The following is a 21,068-nucleotide window of genomic DNA, read 5'->3' as shown; positions in this document are numbered from 1 at the left end:
GACGTTATGAAGCCGTCTAAACGTTTCTTTATTTTTCCTCCTTCATCCACAGCTTTCATGAAGCAGAGGAGGATGGGTCTGAACGACTTTATTCAGAAGATTGCCAATAACTCCTATGCATGCAAACAGTAAGTTTGACCGGATTTGAGGAAATAATAACTAGTATAGTTTGAATTTGCCAGCGGTAAATATTCTCATCACGGCGAAGACTTCTGGGGTGGGGATCTCATTTCTCCTTAAATTCTAATATATTTGACACATTTTAAACATTAATTTGCTGATTTGGCTTGAACTGGAGATGTAAGATAAATGGTTCGTGTCGGCCGAATTCACGGCCTTTCTCCATGAGCAACAATTCTTATTTCTGTATTTAATGGGGTTTACTGTTTTCTTTAAGTGACTAATGTATTGGGGTATTTACAGTTTAAACAGTGAATTATCCAGGTAGAAGTCGGTAGAGCCAGAAACTCACTTTTGATGTTGGTATGCCCCCTAGTGGCGAGCTGGATTCTAAATCGTGCCCTTTATTCCCTGCAGCCCTGAAGTTCAGTCCATCTTGAAAATCTCCCAACCTCAGGAACCTGAGCTTATGAATGCCAACCCTTCTCCTCCAGTAAGTTTTTCTATGTGCCGTGCATCTGTGGAGAACTGTAAGGGAGTCAGTTAGTATTCCTACATTAATGGATTAAAATAGCATTTCTAGAAATTAGTATCAAGGCAGGAATGCTTCATTACTTTATGGCATAACAAGTGATACAAATATTTAAGTATTGAGTCAGAATATTATTTTATTTTTTCCTGGGCATATTTTACCTCCAAAGTGGTTATTTTAAAAGACGTATTTCATAAAAAGGTTTTCTCTGTCGGAAACAACATGATTGTGTGCAGTTTCCATACTCATTTGAAATGACTTGTCATGAAATGTAGTTTTGAATGTTTCTAGATGTATGGGCATTTGCCTCGGTCATTTGTAGATGTAACATCTTCTACGTCGTTTATATTATAGATGTCTTCCTTTGAAGCAATGATACTAAAAGAATTTCTTTTTTTTTTTTTTAGCCAAGTCCTTCTCAGCAAATCAACCTTGGCCCGTCGTCCAATCCTCATGCTAAACCATCTGACTTTCACTTCTTGAAAGTGATCGGGAAGGGCAGTTTTGGAAAGGTAATTTCAAATCTGAAGATCTTTTGGTACACTTCCTTTGCGTCCTCTTTTACATTCTCCCTGGATGAGGATAGAAAAATGATTTTTTTAAATTGAAATTTCAGGTTCTTCTAGCAAGACACAAGGCAGAAGAAGTGTTCTATGCAGTCAAAGTTTTACAGAAGAAAGCAATCCTGAAAAAGAAAGAGGTATGAGATGTGCTTGATGGGGCTGGCATTGGAGGTAGACACTCCTTGAATAATCTTGATCTTGGAATGTTGGTGCCAAGTTGAAACTTGCCACTAAATCGGAATCGTCATTTTCCTAGGAGAAGCATATTATGTCGGAGCGGAATGTTCTGTTGAAGAATGTGAAGCACCCTTTCCTGGTGGGCCTTCACTTCTCTTTCCAGACTGCTGACAAGTTGTACTTTGTCCTAGACTACATTAATGGTGGAGAGGTGAGCAGGGGGAATACAAGTCAACTCTTAGTGTCTCTGCACAGGCTGCTTTGTTTTAGTTTGAGAAGGAAGTTTTCAGAGATACTTGGTGGGGAGAATGTTACCAGAATTAGCATTTCCTTCAACCTGTCAGGTTTATAAGTTAATAGATTACTTGGGGCCACTTCCTGCAGTTGTTCTTTTGCTGTATATGTCAAAACTAATTAAATTCATTTGCAACCCAGACTGACTTTGTTCTGTCTCCTGCAGTTGTTCTACCATCTCCAGAGGGAACGCTGCTTCCTAGAACCACGGGCTCGTTTCTATGCTGCTGAAATAGCCAGTGCCTTGGGCTACCTGCATTCACTGAACATCGTTTATAGGTAAGACTGAGAGCTCTTAAGGCTACCTGTCTGGGTATAAAGGAGTTGCAGCACTGGCTCCTTCATAGGGCCTTAAAATAATTTGTGTTTATGTGCAACTTGGTTGCCTAAAACCAGATCCTCTAGCACGTGAGCTGGCTTGACTAAGTGCCAAGGGGGAACCAGCCAAGTAGGATTGTGCCTAATCCAGAATAGATGAGCAGAACAAGGGCTCCCTTTTTTCTTCACTACACAACTACGGTGAACCTAAAATGCCTCTAATACCTTTAGCAATTATCTTTAAGAGGATATCTTATGAAGTGAAATTAACTTGTGCAACTACTTTTCTATTCACTTTTTTACAGAGACTTAAAACCAGAGAATATTTTGCTAGATTCACAGGGACACATTGTCCTTACTGACTTCGGACTCTGCAAGGAGAACATTGAACACAACAGCACGACATCCACCTTCTGTGGCACGCCGGAGGTAGGCGCTGTCTTGGTTTGGGGCCTGGTTTACCCCTGCCTTCCAGGAGAGAGATGGACAATCATGCATTTAACTACCAAAAAGAGTAAACTCCTCTCAGAGATATCTTAGTACAATACAGTGCAAATAAAATACATTTGCTGTTTGATGTAGCATGAGAAATCTCAAGTCCTTCTGTTCCTTTACTGAAAAGTAGCTGTTTGTAAGATCTGCATCATAAAAACTTTCTAAATCCCTAAGTAAGAGATATCAAGTGCCCAGCAGTTTCCTAAATGTCAGTACACATAGGTAGCCAGTCACCCTCAAAAAGTCCAGCAGTTTTATCAGGAAGGAATCTAAAGATAATATATCTTCCAAGCTGGCTCTGGGTCTCTCAGCTTTTTCAAACTAAATGTGTGGTCGTGGGATTGCCTGCTTTCAGCAGGTTCTAAACTCTTGTTTCCCTGGTCTGTGTTTCAGTATCTTGCACCTGAGGTGCTTCATAAGCAGCCTTATGACAGGACCGTGGACTGGTGGTGCCTGGGAGCCGTCTTATATGAGATGCTGTATGGCCTGGTGAGTGGCACATTGGGAACCATGGAACACTGCCTGCTCCCTACAATATTGTCTTCACACAGCCCATGCTTGGCCATTGTGTCTTGCCCTTATCAGTATGCTTATCAAAAGCAGCTAAGAGGCATATTAGTTATTTCATATTTCATAAGAATAATCACTTAGTTCTTTTGTGCATTTCACATTTTGCTAGATAGGACCACATTTAACCTGTGCAGTGGTGAAAAACTACCACTTATTAACATCTATCCCCTCACCCTCCACACACACACACACACACACATACACACACAAACACACACGGGTTGCAAAGTAGACAGACACTTAAATAGCAAGGGAAAAGAAACCATTGAGTTGGGGAGAGTTTCTCAAATCAAGCCTAATATTTATTGCAGTTTATATCTTTTCCTCTACTGGTAATATATGCCGTATGAAACTTCCAATTAAGTCTAAAGTAATTTTCCCCTTCTTTCAGCCTCCTTTTTATAGCCGAAACACAGCTGAAATGTATGACAACATTCTGAACAAGCCCCTCCAGTTGAAACCAAATATTACAAATTCCGCAAGACACCTCCTGGAGGGCCTCCTGCAGAAGGACAGGACAAAGCGGCTCGGGGCCAAGGATGACTTTGTGAGTGATGTTTTCCTGTTCTCCTGGGCCAGCTGGGACGTGCACTAGACCTCCCTGCCCTTATTGAATGCACCTGTCTAAATTAATCTTGGGTTTCTTATCAACAGATGGAGATTAAGAGTCATGTCTTCTTCTCCCTAATTAACTGGGATGATCTCATTAATAAGAAGATTACTCCCCCTTTTAACCCAAATGTGGTGAGTATCTGTCTCTCTTCTAAGTATAGAGAAGCCCAAAGGGCATTTATTTTAATTCAGAATTGTCTGGGGGAGGGTTGGAAGGAATACATTGGCGGATGTTTTCTCCATAAACCCATTATTTTACCTACATAAAAAGTACATTTTTGTGTCCCAACAAGGCTCCCATAATTTTTAAACACATTTATCAATTAGAAACATCAAAAGGCAACAAGTGAACATTATTATGTTTAAACTGTGCGTAGCCTTTTGAGATTTTGTGCTTGAAGTGGGTGATTATGGAAGTTGATGTAAGACTTAAACTTGGTATTTAAAGCCTGGTCAAGATTTCCCTGTCCTGTGTCCAGTGTGATTTCTTGACAAGAGTGTTTTTCCCTTCCCGTCACAGAGTGGGCCCAACGACCTGCGGCACTTTGACCCTGAGTTTACCGAAGAGCCTGTCCCCAACTCCATTGGCAAGTCCCCTGACAGCGTCCTCGTCACAGCCAGCGTCAAGGAAGCTGCCGAGGCTTTCCTAGGCTTTTCCTATGCGCCTCCCACGGACTCTTTCCTCTGAACACTGTTAGGGCTTGGTTTTAAAGGATTTTATGTGTGTTTCTGAATGTTTTAGTTAGCCTTTTGGTGGAGCCGCCAGCTGACAGGACATCTTACAAGAGAATTTGCACATCTCTGGAAGCTTAGCAATCTTATTGCACACTGTTCGCTGGAAGCTTTTTGAAGAGCACATCCTCCTCAGTGAGCTCATGAGGTTTTCATTTTGATTCTTCCTTCCAACGTGGTGCTATCTCTGAAACGAGCGTTAGAGTGCCGCCTTAGACAGAGGCAGGAGTTTTTAGAAAGCGGACGCTGTTCTAAAAAAGGTCTCCTGCAGTTCTCTCTGGGCTGTGATGACGAATATTATGAAATGTGCCTTTTCTGAAGAGATTGTGTTAGCTCCAAAGCTTTTCCTATCGCAGTGTTTCAGTTCTTTATTTTCCCTTGTGGATATGCTGTGTGAACAGTCGTGTGAGTGTGGTATGCCTGATCACAGATGGATTTTGTTATAAGCATCAATGTGACACTTGCAGGACACTACAACGTGGGACATTGTTTGTTTCTTCCATATTTGGAAGATAAATTTATGTGTAGACTTTTTTGTAAGATATGGTTAATAACTAAAATTTATTGAAATGGTCTTGGCAATGACTCGTATTCAGATGCTTAAAGAAAGCATTGCTGCTACAAATATTTCTATTTTTAGAAAGGGTTTTTATGGACCAATGCCCCAGTTGTCAGTCAGAGCCGTTGGTGTTTTTCATTGTTTAAAATGTCACCTGTAAAATGGGCATTATTTATGTTGTTGTTTTTTTTTTTGCATTCCTGATAATTGTATGTATTGTATAAAGAACGTCTGTACATTGGGTTATAACACTAGTATATTTAAACTTACAGGCTTATTTGTAATGTAAACCACCATTTTAATGTACTGTAATTAACATGGTTATAATATGTACAATCCTTCCCTCATCCCATCACACAACTTTTTTTGTGTGTGATAAACTGATTTTGGTTTGCAATAAAACCTTGAAAAATACTTACATATATTGTGTCATGTGTTATTTTGTATATTTTGGTTAAGGGGGTAATCATGGGTTAGTTTAAAATGGAAAACCATGAAAATCCTGCTGTAATTTCCTGCTTAGTGGTTTGCTCCCAACAGCAGTGGTTTCTGACTCCAGGGGAGTATAGGATGGTCTTAAAGCCAACCTAGATTCCAGGCCTTTTTAGCAGCAGTTTATGGTGTTTGTCATTCATAAATCCATCCAAAGAAATCCTTTGCAATTTACTCATCTTGCAAGGATTGCTATGAAGTAATGCTTCCTGTATTTATTGCCTGTCTTGTGAAGTTGGACTATTTGTCTTGACATTTGGCTTGTCTTCAGTTACAGGTAATTCTTTCTAGGAATATTTGAAAGCCTACTCTGGGCTGGGCTCTATTGCGAGTGCTCAGGATATCGTAGTGGACAAAGCAGACAACTCTGCCCTTCCAGAGCCTGATGAAGAAGGCAGACTTAAAGCAGTTAGTTGAGATGGAAATTGAGAAATAGTCTGTGAAGTTTAGGAGAATGCCACTCAAGAGGGTGAGAATTTTGTTTTGTTTTGTTTTGTTTTGTTTTTTTGAGACGCGGTCTTACTCTGTTGCCCAGGCTGGAGTGCAGTGGTGTGATCGTGGTTCACTGCAGCCTCTGCCTCCTGGGTTCATGTGATTCCCCCACCTCAGCCTCCTGAGTAGCTGGGACTACAGGCGTGCACCACCATGCCTGGCTAATTTTTGTATTTTAGTAGAGACAGGATTTCACCATGTGGGCCAGGCTGGTCTTGAATCCCTGGCCTCAAATTATCTGTCTGCCTTGGCTTCCCAAAGTGCTGGGGAGAATGTTTTAAATAAGTGGATATGTTCCCAAAAAGCTGACTTGGCTGGACATCTGGTTTCTGACAGTACCTGGAGTTGATCTAGGTCTAGAGTGAGCTCAGTAAAGGGAGCCTGAAGGAGCTCATCCCTGGCTTGGACTGAAGCCTCTTGAGCCAATGTCTTCCTAGCACCCTAAGGGCCCAGCAGGCTCTGGGGCTGCATGGCAGAGCCCACTCCTAGAGCTCACCCCACTGTGATATGCTCTGCGGGAGAAAGCAAGGTGGCACCATCCTAGGAGATCTTGAGTCCAAAGCGTTTGGACTTTTTGACTCTTCTAGGCCTTCCACACAAATACCTAACAAGTAATCAGGGAATCCCCAAACAGTTGATGTTGCTGCTGCCTTAATTGCACAAGCACCCTGTAGGCCTGCTGCACCCTGGCTACCCTGACCTTCCAGTTTGCATAGGGATTTCCCCAAGGGAAAGCTGTGAGTTTTTTTTCCTCTTATCCTTGCTCTTGGGTCTCACCTCACTTTGCCTCAGTCCCCCTCTCCTACCCCACAAGATTTCCAAGCGCCAAACAGGTGTTCGGAGATAACCGAGTTCTTCTCCCTCATAATCTAGTGAAGGAAGAAGATGAAAGCAAGTCGATAGCTTTTTGCTCAAGGTGGGCCACAGGTCATGCTCTGCAGTTGACTTACTACTGCTCTACAGGCATTAGCTACGTGTTCAATTCCCTACTGGGCCCAGTTGAAAAGAGTCCAAAGCAAGGCCAGGCACGGTGGCTCATGCTTGTAATCCCAGCACTTTGGGAGGCCAAGGTGGGCGGATCACGAGGTCAGGAGATCGAGGCCATCCTGGCTAACACGGTGAAACCCCGTCTCTACTAAAAATACAAAAAATTAGCCGGGCGTGTTGGCGGGCGCCTGTAGTCCCAGCTACTCGAGAGGCTGAGGCAGGAGAATGGCGTGAACCCAGGAGGTGGAGCTTGCTTTGCAGTGAGCCGAGATCAGGCCACTGCACTCGAGCCTGGGCAACAGAGTGAGGCTCTGTCTCAAAAAAAAAAAAAAAAAAAAGAAAAGAAAAAGAAAAGAAAAAAAGTCCAAAGCATGTATTTTCCTAGTAAAGATTGATGCCGGCTCTAACATAGAGACTCATTGCATATTCCCCCTCATTCTCATTCTCAATCACAGTTATGAATTCCTCCTTGAACAAAAAGTGCTTAAATCTCATTTTGATCTGAACACAGTTCAAGTGGGCTTAGGAATCTGCAATCTAATTATAGATAACTCAGATGGGCCAGTCACGAGTTACAAAGCTTTTTTTTTATGTTTTGAAGGTAGAAATCTAGTTTATTGGATTGTAGTCCATCACTTCACATAGAAGTTCTGAATTGTGTTTCTCCAGAATCAAAAGGTGCCAGAGGAGACCCAAACATTGTCACCCAGTTGGGAGATAAGATCAAGCACAAGTGGGTGGGAAGAGAACAAGGCAAGAACAGGGAAGTCAAGAAAGAACAAGAGATCAATAAACAAATGACAAATATTTACTAAGTACTGTGCTGTCAAATAATGTGTGTGCAGAGGTATCTTTTGCCTAAGGGAGCGGGGCATATCCCTGCCAGCACATTCCCTGAGCCCCAGCCAGCCTGCCTTTGAGCACGACAATTGATTGGAAAAGGGATAATTGTCTTCTCCATAGCTCTCCAGCTGTAGGTCTACTCAAATATGGGTTGGGGGGAACCAATTCAGCTAAGATTCTAATAAGCTAAAATGTGACTCTAAAACCACTGCTACCAAAAAGAATAAGTCAATCACTGCCCTTACAGAATTTGCCATCCACCTGGGGAGACAGGGCACTACCTTTAACATGTGACAGGAAGTGAACAAGGGGTAAAGGGAACTCCAGAAGTCCAGAGGCTCTCTGTGGGGTCAGGTGCCTAGAGCAGGCTTCATAGAGGGGAAGCTCTAAGATTCTTCCTAACTAATTCTAGGAACTCTAATAGGATACAGGCCCTGAGAACTGGATTATAATCATAATAGCTAATTCTACTGAGCTCTTATTATGTGTCAGACATTGTTCTAAGTTTGTTTTTTTTTTGTTTGTTTTTGAGACACGATCTCTATTGTCTGGGCTGGAGAACAGTGGTACAATCATGGCTCACTGCAGCCTCAACCTCCTGGACTCAGGTGATCCTCCACCTCAGCCAACCAAGTAAACAACGTTTTGTTTCTTAATAAGTCTTTTGCGGAGAGGTGGTTTCACCATGTTGCCCAGGCTGGTCCCGAGCTCCCTAAGTGCTGGGATAACAGGCGTGAGCCACCATGCCTGGCTGTTCTAAGTATTCTGTACTCAAGGTGTTTACTCTTCATAACAATGCTGTGATGTCAAAATGACCAGAACGGTCATTAGCTGGTCAGTAAGTGGTGAGATCAAAAGTCAAATCATGTCAGGCCGGGCGCGGTGGCTCACGCCTGTAATCCCAGCACTTTGGGAGGCCGAGGCGGGCGGATCACGAGGTCAGGAGATCGAGACCATCCTGGCTAACACGATGAAACCCCGTCTCTACTAAAAATACAGAAAAATGAGCCAGGCGTAGTGGGGGGCGCCTGTAGTCCCAGCTACTTGGGAGGCTGAGGCAGGAGAATGGCATGAACCCAGGAGGCGGAGCTTGCAGTGAGCCGAGATTGCACCACTGCACTCCAGCCTGGGCAACAGAGCGAGACTCCGTCTCAAAAAAAAAAAAAAAAGTCAAATCATGTCAATCTGGCCCCAAAGCCTGTGCTTGTAGCCATTACTATATCCTGCCTCAGAGGTGACAGAAGAGTATAAAAGCAAACAGCTGTGTACTTGTTAGTCATCCATTTATTAATTCACCAGACTTTTACGAAGATGCCTTCTAGATGTCATGCTAGGCAAAAAGAGGGGGATGGAGAGGGAGAGGGAGAGAGAGGGAAAATTTATAATTACAGACACTATCAGTGATTGATGAAGATGAGAAGCAGCTGCAAAAATATACATTGCAGTGGGAGTATAACTTAGTGCACCATTTTGGAAAACTGCTCGGCAGTATCTACTAAAGGTGAAGATACGTATAACTTGTGGCCCAGTAGTTGTCTTCCATGGTATAGACCCCAAAGACTGCACATATATGCAATAAAAAATTTGCAATAGTGCTCACAGTAATACTATTTATGACAGCCCCAAAATAGGAACCATTCAAAATGTCCACCTATAGGAAAATGAATAAAGAATTTAGTGTGGTTTCATATACTGAAATACTACACAATGAAAATGAGTGAATAATTGCTATATACAACAAGGAATAAATCTCATAAACAAAACTCAGACTGTATGATTTGATTTATATAAAACGTAAGAGCAGGCAAACAGCATGAATTGATTTGGAAGTTAAGATGTGATTACCTTTGGGGAGGAAGGCAGAGCTCATAGCTGAGAGGGTGCATAAGGGAGACATCCTGCCAGGTGCTGTTAATTTATTGATCTGATCTTGAACTTGATCTTGATTTCATCAAGCTATACACTTATGATACATGCATTTTTCTCTGTATGTGTTATATAACAAAAATGTGCATTACGAATATGTGGTATGATGAAAACAGGTGTTTGTGTACATAGGAGTGACACCTTACCCAACTTGCGGGGCAGGAAATGGGAGTACGTTTTTAGGTAGTTTAGGAAAAAGGTGCTTAGGGAGATCTGGAGAATCCAGGTAGGCTGTCTTAGAGAACTGGATCTTGAAAATGAGGCAGAAAGGCCATTCCACATTCAGGCTTGTAGTGGGGGCCGGAGGGGAGGACTTGCATAAGGACAATGAATGGGACATTGATGATAGAAAGGGACCAGACAGACCTAGGGCAGAATCTCAGCTCTATTGACGAGCTTTCTTTCTTTTCTTTTCTTTTTCTTTTTTTTTTTGAGATGGTATTTTTTTTTTTTTTTTTTTTTTTTTTGAGACGGAGTCTCGCTCTGTCGCCCAGGCTGGAGTGCAGTGGTGTAATCTCGGCTCACTGCAAGCTCCGCCTCCCAGGTTCACGCCATTCTCCTGCCTCAGCCTCTCCGAGCAGCTGGGACTACAGGCACCCGCCACCATGCCCGGCTAATTTTTTTGTATTTTTAGTAGAGACAGGGTTTCACCGTGGTCTCGATCTCCTGACCTCGTGATCCGCCCGCCTCGGTCTCCCAAAGTGCTGGGATTACAAGCGTAAGCCACCGCGCCCAGCCATTGAGATGGTATTTTTTAGTAGAGGCGGGGTTTCGCCATATTGGCCAGGCTGGTCTCAAACTCCTGACCTCAGGTGATCCACTCGCCTCGGCCTCCCAAAGTGCTGAGATTACAGGCATGAACTACCGTGCCCGGCTGAATATAATTTTAAGTAGGGAGATGGACCATGTCTTTCATGTTCTTGATAATCCCATGGGGGAGACGTTTAGATTTCGTAAGATAGCAAAGAGAAGCATTTGAAGGTTTTCCATGAGGAAAGTGAAGTGATTCAAAGAGTGTTTTACTGGCTATCACTAAGAGGTGTGAGAGCAGAGAAAGTTTTGAAATTAATATAAAAGAAGTCCCTTAGGAGACTTCTGACAGTCATCCCAGTGGTGGTGGTGAGTAAAGGACAGAGAAGAGATGTTTCTACATTCCCACGTCAATGAGACTTAGTGAGTTACTGACAATGGTGGAAGACGAATGAATGCAAAGCAAAGCACCTTTCATGTAATTTACTTCTTTAATGTACTTGACAACTTATTGAAGCAGTTGTCACAGCTGCAATAATAGTTTCTAGGACAAAGGCCGCCCACCAGTTTCTTCAACATCCCCAGTATATAACTAATCAGCCAGTCAATAATCAGTCAATCTAATTGGCAAGGCAAGACGTTATACCCCATAGTCAATCTCTAACGTATCCTGTAAAGTAATTTCTCTCCTCATCCTTCAAAACCCCCTAAAATCCAGCCTGGGCAACAAGATCAAAACTCCATCTCAAAAAAAAAAAAAAAAAAAAAAAAAAAAAAAAAGAAAGAAAAAAAAAAAGGCCTCTAAAATCCTATGTAACATTCCTCGAGCCTTGTACTAGGGGCATAGCAATGTTAACAGTTTTCCTGGTATTAATCAGAACAATACTTCTACTAACAAAAACAACAAACCTGCACATATATTCCCTGAATCTAAAATAAAAATTGAAAAAAAAAACTACAAAAAACAAAACAGAAAATAAAAATGCAATCATCCAAATAAATTAAGCCAAATTTGAAAGTATTTAAATGTTTTTCTCATATTGCATGAAAGTGTTAATTATTCAAACCCAAAAAGTTTATTGCTTACACCTCATTGTGGCTTGCAAGTGATCTTTTCTAGTCTTTTTTTTTTCTTCTTTACATTTTTAATAATTTTTGGTACTGCTGCTCCTTTTGAAGCAGGGTTAATTCATAGGCAGTGTGCCTGCAATCAGCCCTTTCCTAGTCTAATTTGGCCACTGCAAACAAATGTACATAAGAACACATTTAAGTTTACTTATGTTTTCTCTGCTTTCCACATGTTTTCTGTGAAAGACCTTATCGGCAAAACTATGAGCAATCATTAAAGGGTTTTGTTTGTTTGTTTTTGTTTTGAGGCAGGGTCACCCAGGCTGGAATGCAGTGATGCAATTACAGCTCCCTGCATCCTCTGCCTCCCTGGCTTAAAAAATCCTCCCACCTCAGCCTCCGGGAGTAGTTAGGACTGCAGGCATCCACCGCCATGCCCCGCTAATTGTTTTTTATTATTTGTAGAGATGGGGTCTTGCTATGTTGCCCAGGCTAATCTCACACTCCTGGGCTCAAGTAGTCCACCCACCTTGGACTCCCAAAGTCCTGGGATTACAGGCGTGAGCCACCTCGGCTGGCCACTCCTTAAAGTTTACTCAGTGTGTGCCTATAACACTGTGTTCAGACAGATATCTTTGTGTATTTGGATGCCTTGGAAACCGTGGACTCTGACGGGCAGGGTTCTGTGTTTCTTCTCTTCTGGGTCCTCTGTCCTGTGCTCCACCTAGCAGTGTATCACAGGCGGCATGATGGCAGTGTTATAATGACAACATGCCAAGTACAGACTGTTCACAAGGAAATATACAAGTAGAAAAGCACTTCATGGGGACAGTAGACCAAGGGTCATCAGCATAAGGATGCAAGTCACTTGACATACACATACATAAAATAGATGAGTGACTGCCAATTTGTTCACGACACCTAGATGATTCCAACACTATTCTGCTCACTCTTCTTTTCTTGCTACTTTTGATAGACTCTTTTTCTTTTTTTCTAGATGGTGTCTCGCTCTGTTGCCCAGGCTTGAGTACAATCTCAGCTCACTGCAACCTCCACCCCCCAGGTTCAAGCAATTCTCCTGCCTCAGCCTCCCGAGTAGCTGGGATTACAGGTGTGTGCCACCACACTTGGCTAATTTTTGTATTTTTAGTAGAGATAGGGTTTCGCCAGGTTCACCAGGCTGGTCTTCAATTCCTGACCTCAGGTGATCAAACCATCTCGGCCTCCCAAAGTGGTAGGATTACAGATATGAGCCACCGCGCCCGCCCGGATAGTCATAGACTCTTAATGTAGCATTCCACAGGCCAAAGTCATTGCCCTCCCTAACCCGAATGAATCCATTTGATCCCAAGTGTGTTACAGTGTTGCCAGCAAAGCTCAGCACATATCTGTCTGTTTCAGCAATAATTCGATAAGTTTATTTAATTAAATCAATTAAAATTTGGCTCAAAATGATCTGGGGTCCAAACCGAAAACTGTGATTATATTTTCCTCTGAAAGATTATCAAAAAAAGAGACATACAGAAACGATACGATATTTGAATTAAATCACATGCTACCTAACAATGAACACTTTGGGGTAAATTTAGAGAAAATACAATATTTCAAATCAAACCTATATGACAGTTATTTTAAAATAAGGTAAATAAAACAATAATGAAATAAGGAAAAATAAAGAATGTGAATAAAATAATGTTTCTTTAAATTTTCCTTTTATTTATGTATGGATAACATGCTCACGTATAAAATAAATAAACCAAAATATAACAGGAAAAAAATGGGTAATAATTTTACAATCGCCCCTTTCAGCCATTCCCAGCTCAATTTCTTCTGGCTGGAGATAATCAATATTAAGCTTTTCTGGTATAAACTTTCAGAAATTTGGTATGCAAGTACAAGCACGAAGGCTTCCAGTAACACAGATGTTTCTAAATTAGAATTTAAGGGAATCACTTCTCAGGCTTTTGGCTGAGATTAAGGTAAAAATTTGAAAGGAGGGAGAACAGGAGGGGTCTGATTTTTTTTTTTTTTTAAGTTATCCCCATTGTTCATATTTTTTAAAAGTCCAAAAGCTCACTTGTGTGATTCCAGTGCTTAAAGATTTTTGGAGCAATATTACCCTTACAATGCACCCTGAGTTTTTCATCTGCTGCTGAATGCAGACCCAGGGATTTGCTTTCCTGCTACAGGAAAACAACAATAACAACAACAACAAACAAACAAAAACAAAGCAAACAACAACAACAAAATAAAATTGGTAGATGCATTGAGACACAGCATTGACTTTCAAGGTTGCCCTTTGCAACTACGTACAATTTTTGCCTTGCCCACAGTCTTTAGAATCTGACACCTCACCTTTCAAAATGCAACTTCACCTTCACCGTAGCTACAATCTTTGTAAAACAGAGTGGAAACCATCTTGATTTTCCTGTTACTAAATAGTTCTTCTATGCCTAGGGCATACCTGAATGTTTTCCTAAAACCTTCCTGATTAGGGGATACTTTCCCTTCCAGCCATTCCTGTGAGTCACTCTCACTATGAACTATCCTGTCCTTCCAATTTCATAGAGTCATAAAAACGCCAGAATAGGAAAGATCTCTAAGTCCAGGGGTCATAAACTTAATGACTTCAGGAGCCAGTCCTATAAATCACATTAGAATATGGTAATCAGAGCCATGGGCAATGCGTTTTCTCTTAAATGCACTGAAATTAAAATAATAATGAAAACCGAAAACAAAACCGCTGTCTGGCCAAGTAAAATGAGTCTGTAGCCAGAAACATCTGCAAAATTTCTAATCTCATCTCATATGCAATTATGTAAAATTCAGTGAGCCCCCCTCCCTCGCCACCCCAGGTTTTGCATTCTCATTCTTTCCTTATCTTTTGGGCAGTAATTTTGGCATTGGATGTCGCAAAGTCCATCCCTCCAAGATGATGGTCAATAAAGACTGTCCCCAGCTTCTAACCATATCCACACACCTGGTGGGCCCGACTTCCATCAGAATCCCATTACCACTTTTGGAAAGAAAGCAGACAGGCTCTTAGTCATTAACGAGGAGCATTTGATAGGCTCCTTTTTTTTTTTTTTTTTTTTTTTTTTGAGACGGAGTCTCGCTCTGTCGCCCAGGTGGAGTGCAGTGGCGCAATCTCGGCTCACTGCAAGCTCTGCCTCCCGGGTTCACGCCATTCTCCTGCCTCAGCCTCTCCGAGCAGCTGGGACTACAGGCACCCGCCACCACGCCCGGCTAATTTTTTTTGTATTTTTAGTAGAGACGGGGTTTCACCGTGGTCTCGATCTGACCTCGTGATCCACCCGCCTCGGCCTCCCAAAGTGCTGGGATAGGCCCCTTTTAAATAGACCATTCACTCACTTACAAGGGAAAATGGATCACACATTGTTTATAATAATCTGAAGAATTTTCTGTCTTTCTGTAAAAGGACAAGGCATCAGCTTGGCTAATTATCCAGAGTTACAATGAACAGGACACCAAGGAAAGGTAGGGTGAGGGAGGCAGCATGGTGAATAAGGAGAACCTCTGACTTTTGAAAACTGGCTCCACTTCTTAGTCTCTTCTTTCCCAAATTGGGACTAAAAGCACTTGTTTTGTACTGTTGAGGATCTGAGGTAACTTACATGCCAGGGACTCAGAAACAATGTTTTGTAACTTAATAAGTATGAAAGTAACAATGCTTTTAGCACTTGACCCCAGAGCTGGAGTCTGGCACTACTGGGACCTTCTTTGTGCTTCATGACTTAAAATATTGTTTCCTGTGAATTTCTCCTGTTGGGCATCTTTAAAAGTACTGAGAACAGCCATGTACCCTCAGACCCCTGGACATGCATACCTTTCCAGCTTCCACAGGCAGATCAAGAAGGTTAAGATATTTAAGAAAATAATCCCATGTCCCTGTTTTATAGCACTTAAGACATGAAGCCCATAGGAATCTTTTTTTTTTTTTTTGAGACAGAGTCTTGCTCTGTCGCCCAGGCTGGAGTGCAGTGGCATGATCTTGGCTCACTGCAAGCTCCGCCTCCTGGGTTCACGCCAGGAGTTCACGTGGGTTCACATGGGTTCATGCCAGGAGTTCACGCCTGGGTTCACGCCTGCTTCAGCCTCCCGAGTAGCTGGGACTACAGGCGGCCGCCACCATGCCCGGCTAATTTTTTGTATTTTTAGTAGAGACGGGGTTTCACCGTGTTAGCCAGGATGGTCTCGATCTCCTGACCTCATGATCCACCCGCCTCGGCCTCCCAAAGTGCTGGGATTACAGGCGATGAGCCACCACGCCCGGCCAGGAATCTTTTAAAACTTTTTCTAACAGTATCCTTTTGAGAGTTTTGTTATTTGGGAGAAATGAGTTTTTATACACATCTCAAGGTGCTCAACTGTCCCTTGGTACCTGGGGGGCAGGATTGGTTCCAGGGTCCTCGCAGATACCAAACCCTATGAATGCTCAAGTCCCTTATATAAAATGGCTTAGTAGGCTAGGAGCGGTGGCTCACGCCTGTAATCCCAGCACTTTGGGAGGCCAAGGTGGGTGGATCACGAGGTCAGGAGTTTGAGACCAGCCTGACCAACATGGTGAAACCCCGTCTCTACTAAAAATACAAAAATTAGCCGGGTGTGGTGGCGCATGCCTATAATCCCAGCTACTCAGGAGGCTGAGGCAGGAGAATCGCTTGAACCTGGGGGAGCGGAGATTGCAGTGAGCCGAGATCGAGCGACTGCACTCCAGTCTGGGTGACACAAGGAGACCCCATCTCAAAAAAAAAAAAAAAAAGGCTTAGTATTTGTGTATAACCTATGTACACCCTCTCGTATACTTTAAGTCATCTCTAGGTTATTTATAATACATAATACAATGTAAATGCTATGTAAATAGTTGTTCTACTGTATTTTAAAATTTGTATTATTTTTTACTGTTGTATTTTTTTTATTGCCTTTGGGTTTCTTGTTTTTGTTTTTGTTTTTGTTTTGAGATGGAGTCTTGCTCTGTCGCCCAGGCTGGAGTGCAGTGGCATGATCTCAACCCACTGCAAGCTCCGCCTCCTGGGTTCACGCCATTCTCCTGCCTCAGCCTCCCGAGCAGCTGGGACTACAGGCGTCCACCACCACGTCCGGATAATTTTTTGTATTTTTAGTACAGACAAGGTTTCACCATGTTAGCCAGGATGGCCTTGATCTCCTGACCTCGTGATCCGCCCGCCTCAGCCTCCCAAAGTGCTGGGATTACAGGCATGAGCCACTGTGCCCGGCCTTTGGGTTTTCAATAAATCAATCTTTCTTTCTTTCCTTCTTTCTTTCTTTCTTTCTTTCTTTCTTTCTTTCTTTCTTTCTTTCTTTCCTTCCTTCCTTCCTCCCTCGCTCCCTCTCTCTCTTTCTTTCTTTTTGATGGAGTCTTGCTTTGCCACCCAGGCTGGAGTGGCGTCATCTTGGCTCACTGCAACCTCTGCCTCCCAGGTTCAAGCAATTCTCCTGCTTCAGCCTCCCGAGTAGCTGGGATTACAGGCACCTGACACCATGCCCAGCTAATTTTTGTATTTTTGGTAGAGATGGGGTTTCTACTAAAATAAAAAATAGCCTAAAAGCACATTTGATTTTTGTACCAGGTAGGTCTCAAAATCCTGACCTCACATGATCCACCCCCCTTGGCCTCCCAAAGTGCTGGGATTACAAGCACCTTGAGATGTGAGCCAACATGTCCGGCCTCAGAAAATATTTTCAATTCATGGTTGGTTGAATCCATGGATGTGGACCCTGTGGATACAGAGGGAGATGACTGTATCCGTTTATTTAAATTGACTTTGAAAATGTTTCACATTGGCTGGTTGTGGTGGCTCCCGCCTGGAATCCAGCATTTTGGGAGGCCGAGGCAGGAGGATAGCTTGAGCTTGGGAGTTTGAGACCAGCCTGAGCAACATGGTGAAATCCCATCTCTACCAACAATACAAAAATTAGCCAGGCTGGCGATGTGCCTTTGTGTTCCCAGCTACTCAGGAGGCTGAGGTAAGAGGATCACTTGAGCCTCGGGTGTTGAGGCTGCAGTGACCCTATCTCAATAAATAAATAAGTGAATAAATAAATAACCTACATTCATAGAACACTTCTCACATGTTGACTCATTTTATCTTCTTATCAGACTAGTAAGACAAAGAGGGTAAAATATTTCTATTCAATATGTTAATACCGAGGCTCTGAAAAGTTCAAATGACTCCACACCTATGGAGAGAACGGAAGGGCCAGAGTTGGAATCCACTGTTTCTGACACCAGAGCCTTCTCTTCTTCCCAGGCCTCCTTTGAACATCATGGCATATTTACTGAGTGTGAGCAAAGGAGCCACTGCCAGGAGTATATAGGCCAGCTATTTTAGTCTCCCTTCCACAGGGATTGCTTTTTTTTTTTTTTTTTTTTTTTTTTTTTGAGATGGACTCTCACTCTGTCGCCCAGGCTGGAGTGCAATGGCACGATCTCTGCTCACTGCAACCTCCGCCTCCCGGGTTCAAGCGGTTCTCGTGCCTCAGCCTCTTGAGTAGCTGGGATTACAGGCGAGCGCCACCACGCCTGCCTAATTTTTGTATTTTTAGTAGAGATGGGGTTTCACCATGTTGGCAAGGCTGGTCTCGAATGCCTGACCTTGTGATCCACCCGCCTCAGCCTCCCAAAGTGCTGGCATTATAGGCTTGAGCCACTGCGCCCGGCAATGGGATTGCTTTTTTATGAGGCAAAATCTTGAAACTGTAGAAAAGAACCAAAGGTTACCATTTAATAACTTTGGAACATTTAGTTCAAATATGAATGGGCTGTTTAAAGTGAATATTTGATTAAAATTTATTACAAATCTGAGAGGCAGCGGCTTATATTTAATGGTATCTAAGTCCTGTGTTTAAGGGATAATAATACATATTGTGCATTCCTCACAGAGCTATTGTGAGAATTAAATAAAAAAAGGAACTTTTACATATAAAGAACTACTGTCTAACTTGTTTTATTGTCTGACATCAGGGTAGCAATTTGTGGAATATCAACCTCAGTCTGCAGCGCCACCCAGTGGACACAATGATACACGATACTGCATTTTCTCATTTTCAGATATAAATATTACCTGTATTATTTACCTGTCTGGTACACACACTCAGTATACTATTTCTTTCAGGATTTTTATTTATAAAACTTTTTGTATGAAGTTTTGCTGATAAGTTTTATTTTCACAAGTCATGACAAAAAAAGGCCAAATTTTAGGGCAAGAACCCATATTTTACCTAGAATGATCTATCCTACACAGATGTCCTTGTCAGAATTTTAACCTGGGTGTTTATTTTGTAAACCAGCAGTGATGTTAACACAGGAGAAAAAGCTGAGGGACTTTGTTGGCGAGCTATTTCCTTCTTGATTTCCCCATAACTTGTACTTAAAATTCAGCCTATACCTGAAACTTGTTATAGTTCACTCATTCATATACATATCATTGATTCAATAAAAACCTATTGAGTATTTCTCAATGTCAGGCATCATGCTTAGTGCTAGGGATACAATGATGAACAAAAAGAAATGTGGTCCTTGTCTTCACGAGGTTTGCAAACCAGGCAGATAGATTAAAAAATAATTAAGTGACTATATAAATGTTGGTGCCTCACTTAGCTCAGAAAATGAGAATATTTTATCTTTTGCAACTCAACAAGATTAGAGTTTGTCCTAATGTATATCTGAGCATTTGGAGGCAGTGGGTTTACAATGTAAAACTTTGAAGCTCTTTTGTTTATTTTGTTTACTCTTTGAGACAGGGTCTCCTTCTTTCACCCAGACTGGGGTACAGTGGCATGGTTACAGCTCGCTGCAGCCTCCATCTCATGGAATCAAGTGATCCTCCCACCTCAGCCACCTAAGTAGCTGGGACTATAGGTGCATGCCACCATATCAGGCTAATTTTTAAAATTTTTTGTAGAGACAAGATTTTTTTTTTTTTTTTGAGATGGAGTCTCGCTCTGTCGCCTAGGCTGGAGTGCAGTGGCGCAATCTCGGCTCACTGCAAGCTCCGCCTCCCGGGTTCAGGCCATTCTTCTGTGTCAGCCTCTCCGAGTAGCTGGGACTACAGGTGCCTGCCACCACGCCCGGCTAATTTTTTGTATTTTTTAGTAGAGACAGGGTTTCACCGTGGTCTCGATCTCCTGACCTCGTGATCCGCCCGCCTCGGCCTCCCGAAGTGCTGGGATTACAAGCGTGAGCCACCGCGCCCGGCCGACAAGATTTCACTATTTTGCCCAGGCTTGTCTTGAACTCCTGAGCTCAAGTGATCCTCCTACCTTGGCTTCTCAAAATGCTAGGATTCCAGGTGTGAGCCACCGCAGCCAGCCTGAAACTCTTTTGTTTAAACCTGAAAACACGAAGAAGAAAGACTTCTTCCATGTTACAGCATAACCATATGAAACTGTGAAATTTAGAGTCAGAAACAACAGGATTTGAATTCCACAGTCCCTTACTGCTCTCGTGACCTTCAGCAAATGATTGTATCTCCCTGATACAGTTATTTGTATCAGGTGCAAATGTAGAAAGTGCAAATATAATTGTAGTTTCCAAAAAATCAAATGTGCTGTTAGGCTGACTGTTTTTTATTTTCTGTAAAATCGAAATAATATCTAACTTAAAGAGGGAAAGCCTTGACTATTTCAATGTGTGATATACAAGTGATTAATAAATAGTTTGCCTAAATGATCAAAGGCCACTATTTTAAATATATTACTCATGTTACACTGACTCCCTGAAATGATACTTAAAGTTTAAAGCATGAGAAAAACACATAAAAGTGGACAAAAAAATAAATAGTAGTTTTGAGAACATAGCACATAATACTATTATGTTTGGAGGCCAATACAAAGTATTCACATTTCAAGGACAAGCAGTGACTATCTAAACTCTCATTTAATAGCCCAAAGCATTGGGCTAAGGCAGATGTTATAAATCCAATTGGCTAAATAACGGTGGTTTTTTTGTTTTTTTGGGTTTTTTTTGGCAGGGTCTCACTCTGTCACCCAGGCTGGAGTGCAGTGGCACAATCATGGCTCTCTGCAGCCTTGACCTCCCAGGCTCAAGTGAACCCCCTGCCTCCGCCCACCAAGAAACTGGGACTTCAGGTGCATGCCACCACTCTGGAAAATTTTTGTATTTTTTTTGGAGATGGGGTTCCTCCATGTTGCCCAGGCTGGTCTTGAACTCCTGGGCTCAAGTGATCCGCCTGCCTCGGCCCCCAAAGAGCTGGGATTACAGGCATGAGCCATCATGCCTGGCCAGAAGTAAAGATTAATTGGCTATGTTAGGTCTCATGACTAGTTAACAGGACAAATGGAGCTAAAACCCATGACTCTTAATCCTCTGAGGTGTGTCTTTTCAGTTAGACACCATCTAAAAGAAAGGATATTTCTGATTATCTAAGTGATATTAACAGAAGAGTTTCATCAGTACTGTTGGAAGTCTTGCCATGCAGTCTTTCAGATAATTCCCCTATTACATGTATGCAGAGGGAATGTATCAAATGGTGTG

At 42.4% G+C, this 21,068-nt stretch overlaps 1 protein-coding gene across 5 annotated transcripts in view; it reads left to right on the top strand.

Moving 5' to 3' along the window:
• SGK1 (serum/glucocorticoid regulated kinase 1) overlaps positions 1–5,394 on the top strand; it is a 149,112-nt gene extending 143,718 nt beyond the window's left edge. For 2 of the 5 annotated variants that reach the window (XM_030809707.1, XM_003255747.3), the window contains 11 exons: positions 53–128; positions 538–613; positions 1,060–1,164; positions 1,269–1,352; positions 1,472–1,603; positions 1,853–1,965; positions 2,310–2,433; positions 2,893–2,988; positions 3,461–3,616; positions 3,724–3,813; positions 4,202–5,394. In XM_030809707.1, the coding sequence (XP_030665567.1) occupies positions 58–128; positions 538–613; positions 1,060–1,164; positions 1,269–1,352; positions 1,472–1,603; positions 1,853–1,965; positions 2,310–2,433; positions 2,893–2,988; positions 3,461–3,616; positions 3,724–3,813; positions 4,202–4,369 (1,215 nt within the window). In that variant the 5' untranslated portion in view covers positions 53–57 and the 3' untranslated portion in view covers positions 4,370–5,394. The remainder of the gene's footprint in view (positions 1–52; positions 129–537; positions 614–1,059; positions 1,165–1,268; positions 1,353–1,471; positions 1,604–1,852; positions 1,966–2,309; positions 2,434–2,892; positions 2,989–3,460; positions 3,617–3,723; positions 3,814–4,201) is intronic. The other 3 variants (XM_003255746.4, XM_003255744.4, XM_003255745.3) reach the window with 3 other exon arrangements.
• The last annotated feature ends 15,674 nt before the right edge of the window (positions 5,395–21,068 follow it).

The sequence above is a fragment of the Nomascus leucogenys genome, chromosome 3 (assembly GCF_006542625.1).
Source record: "Nomascus leucogenys isolate Asia chromosome 3, Asia_NLE_v1, whole genome shotgun sequence".
Classification (NCBI taxonomy): domain Eukaryota; kingdom Metazoa; phylum Chordata; class Mammalia; order Primates; family Hylobatidae; genus Nomascus; species Nomascus leucogenys.
Note: the sequence above shows the minus strand (reverse complement) of the source record. Positions and strands in the feature narration are given on the sequence as shown.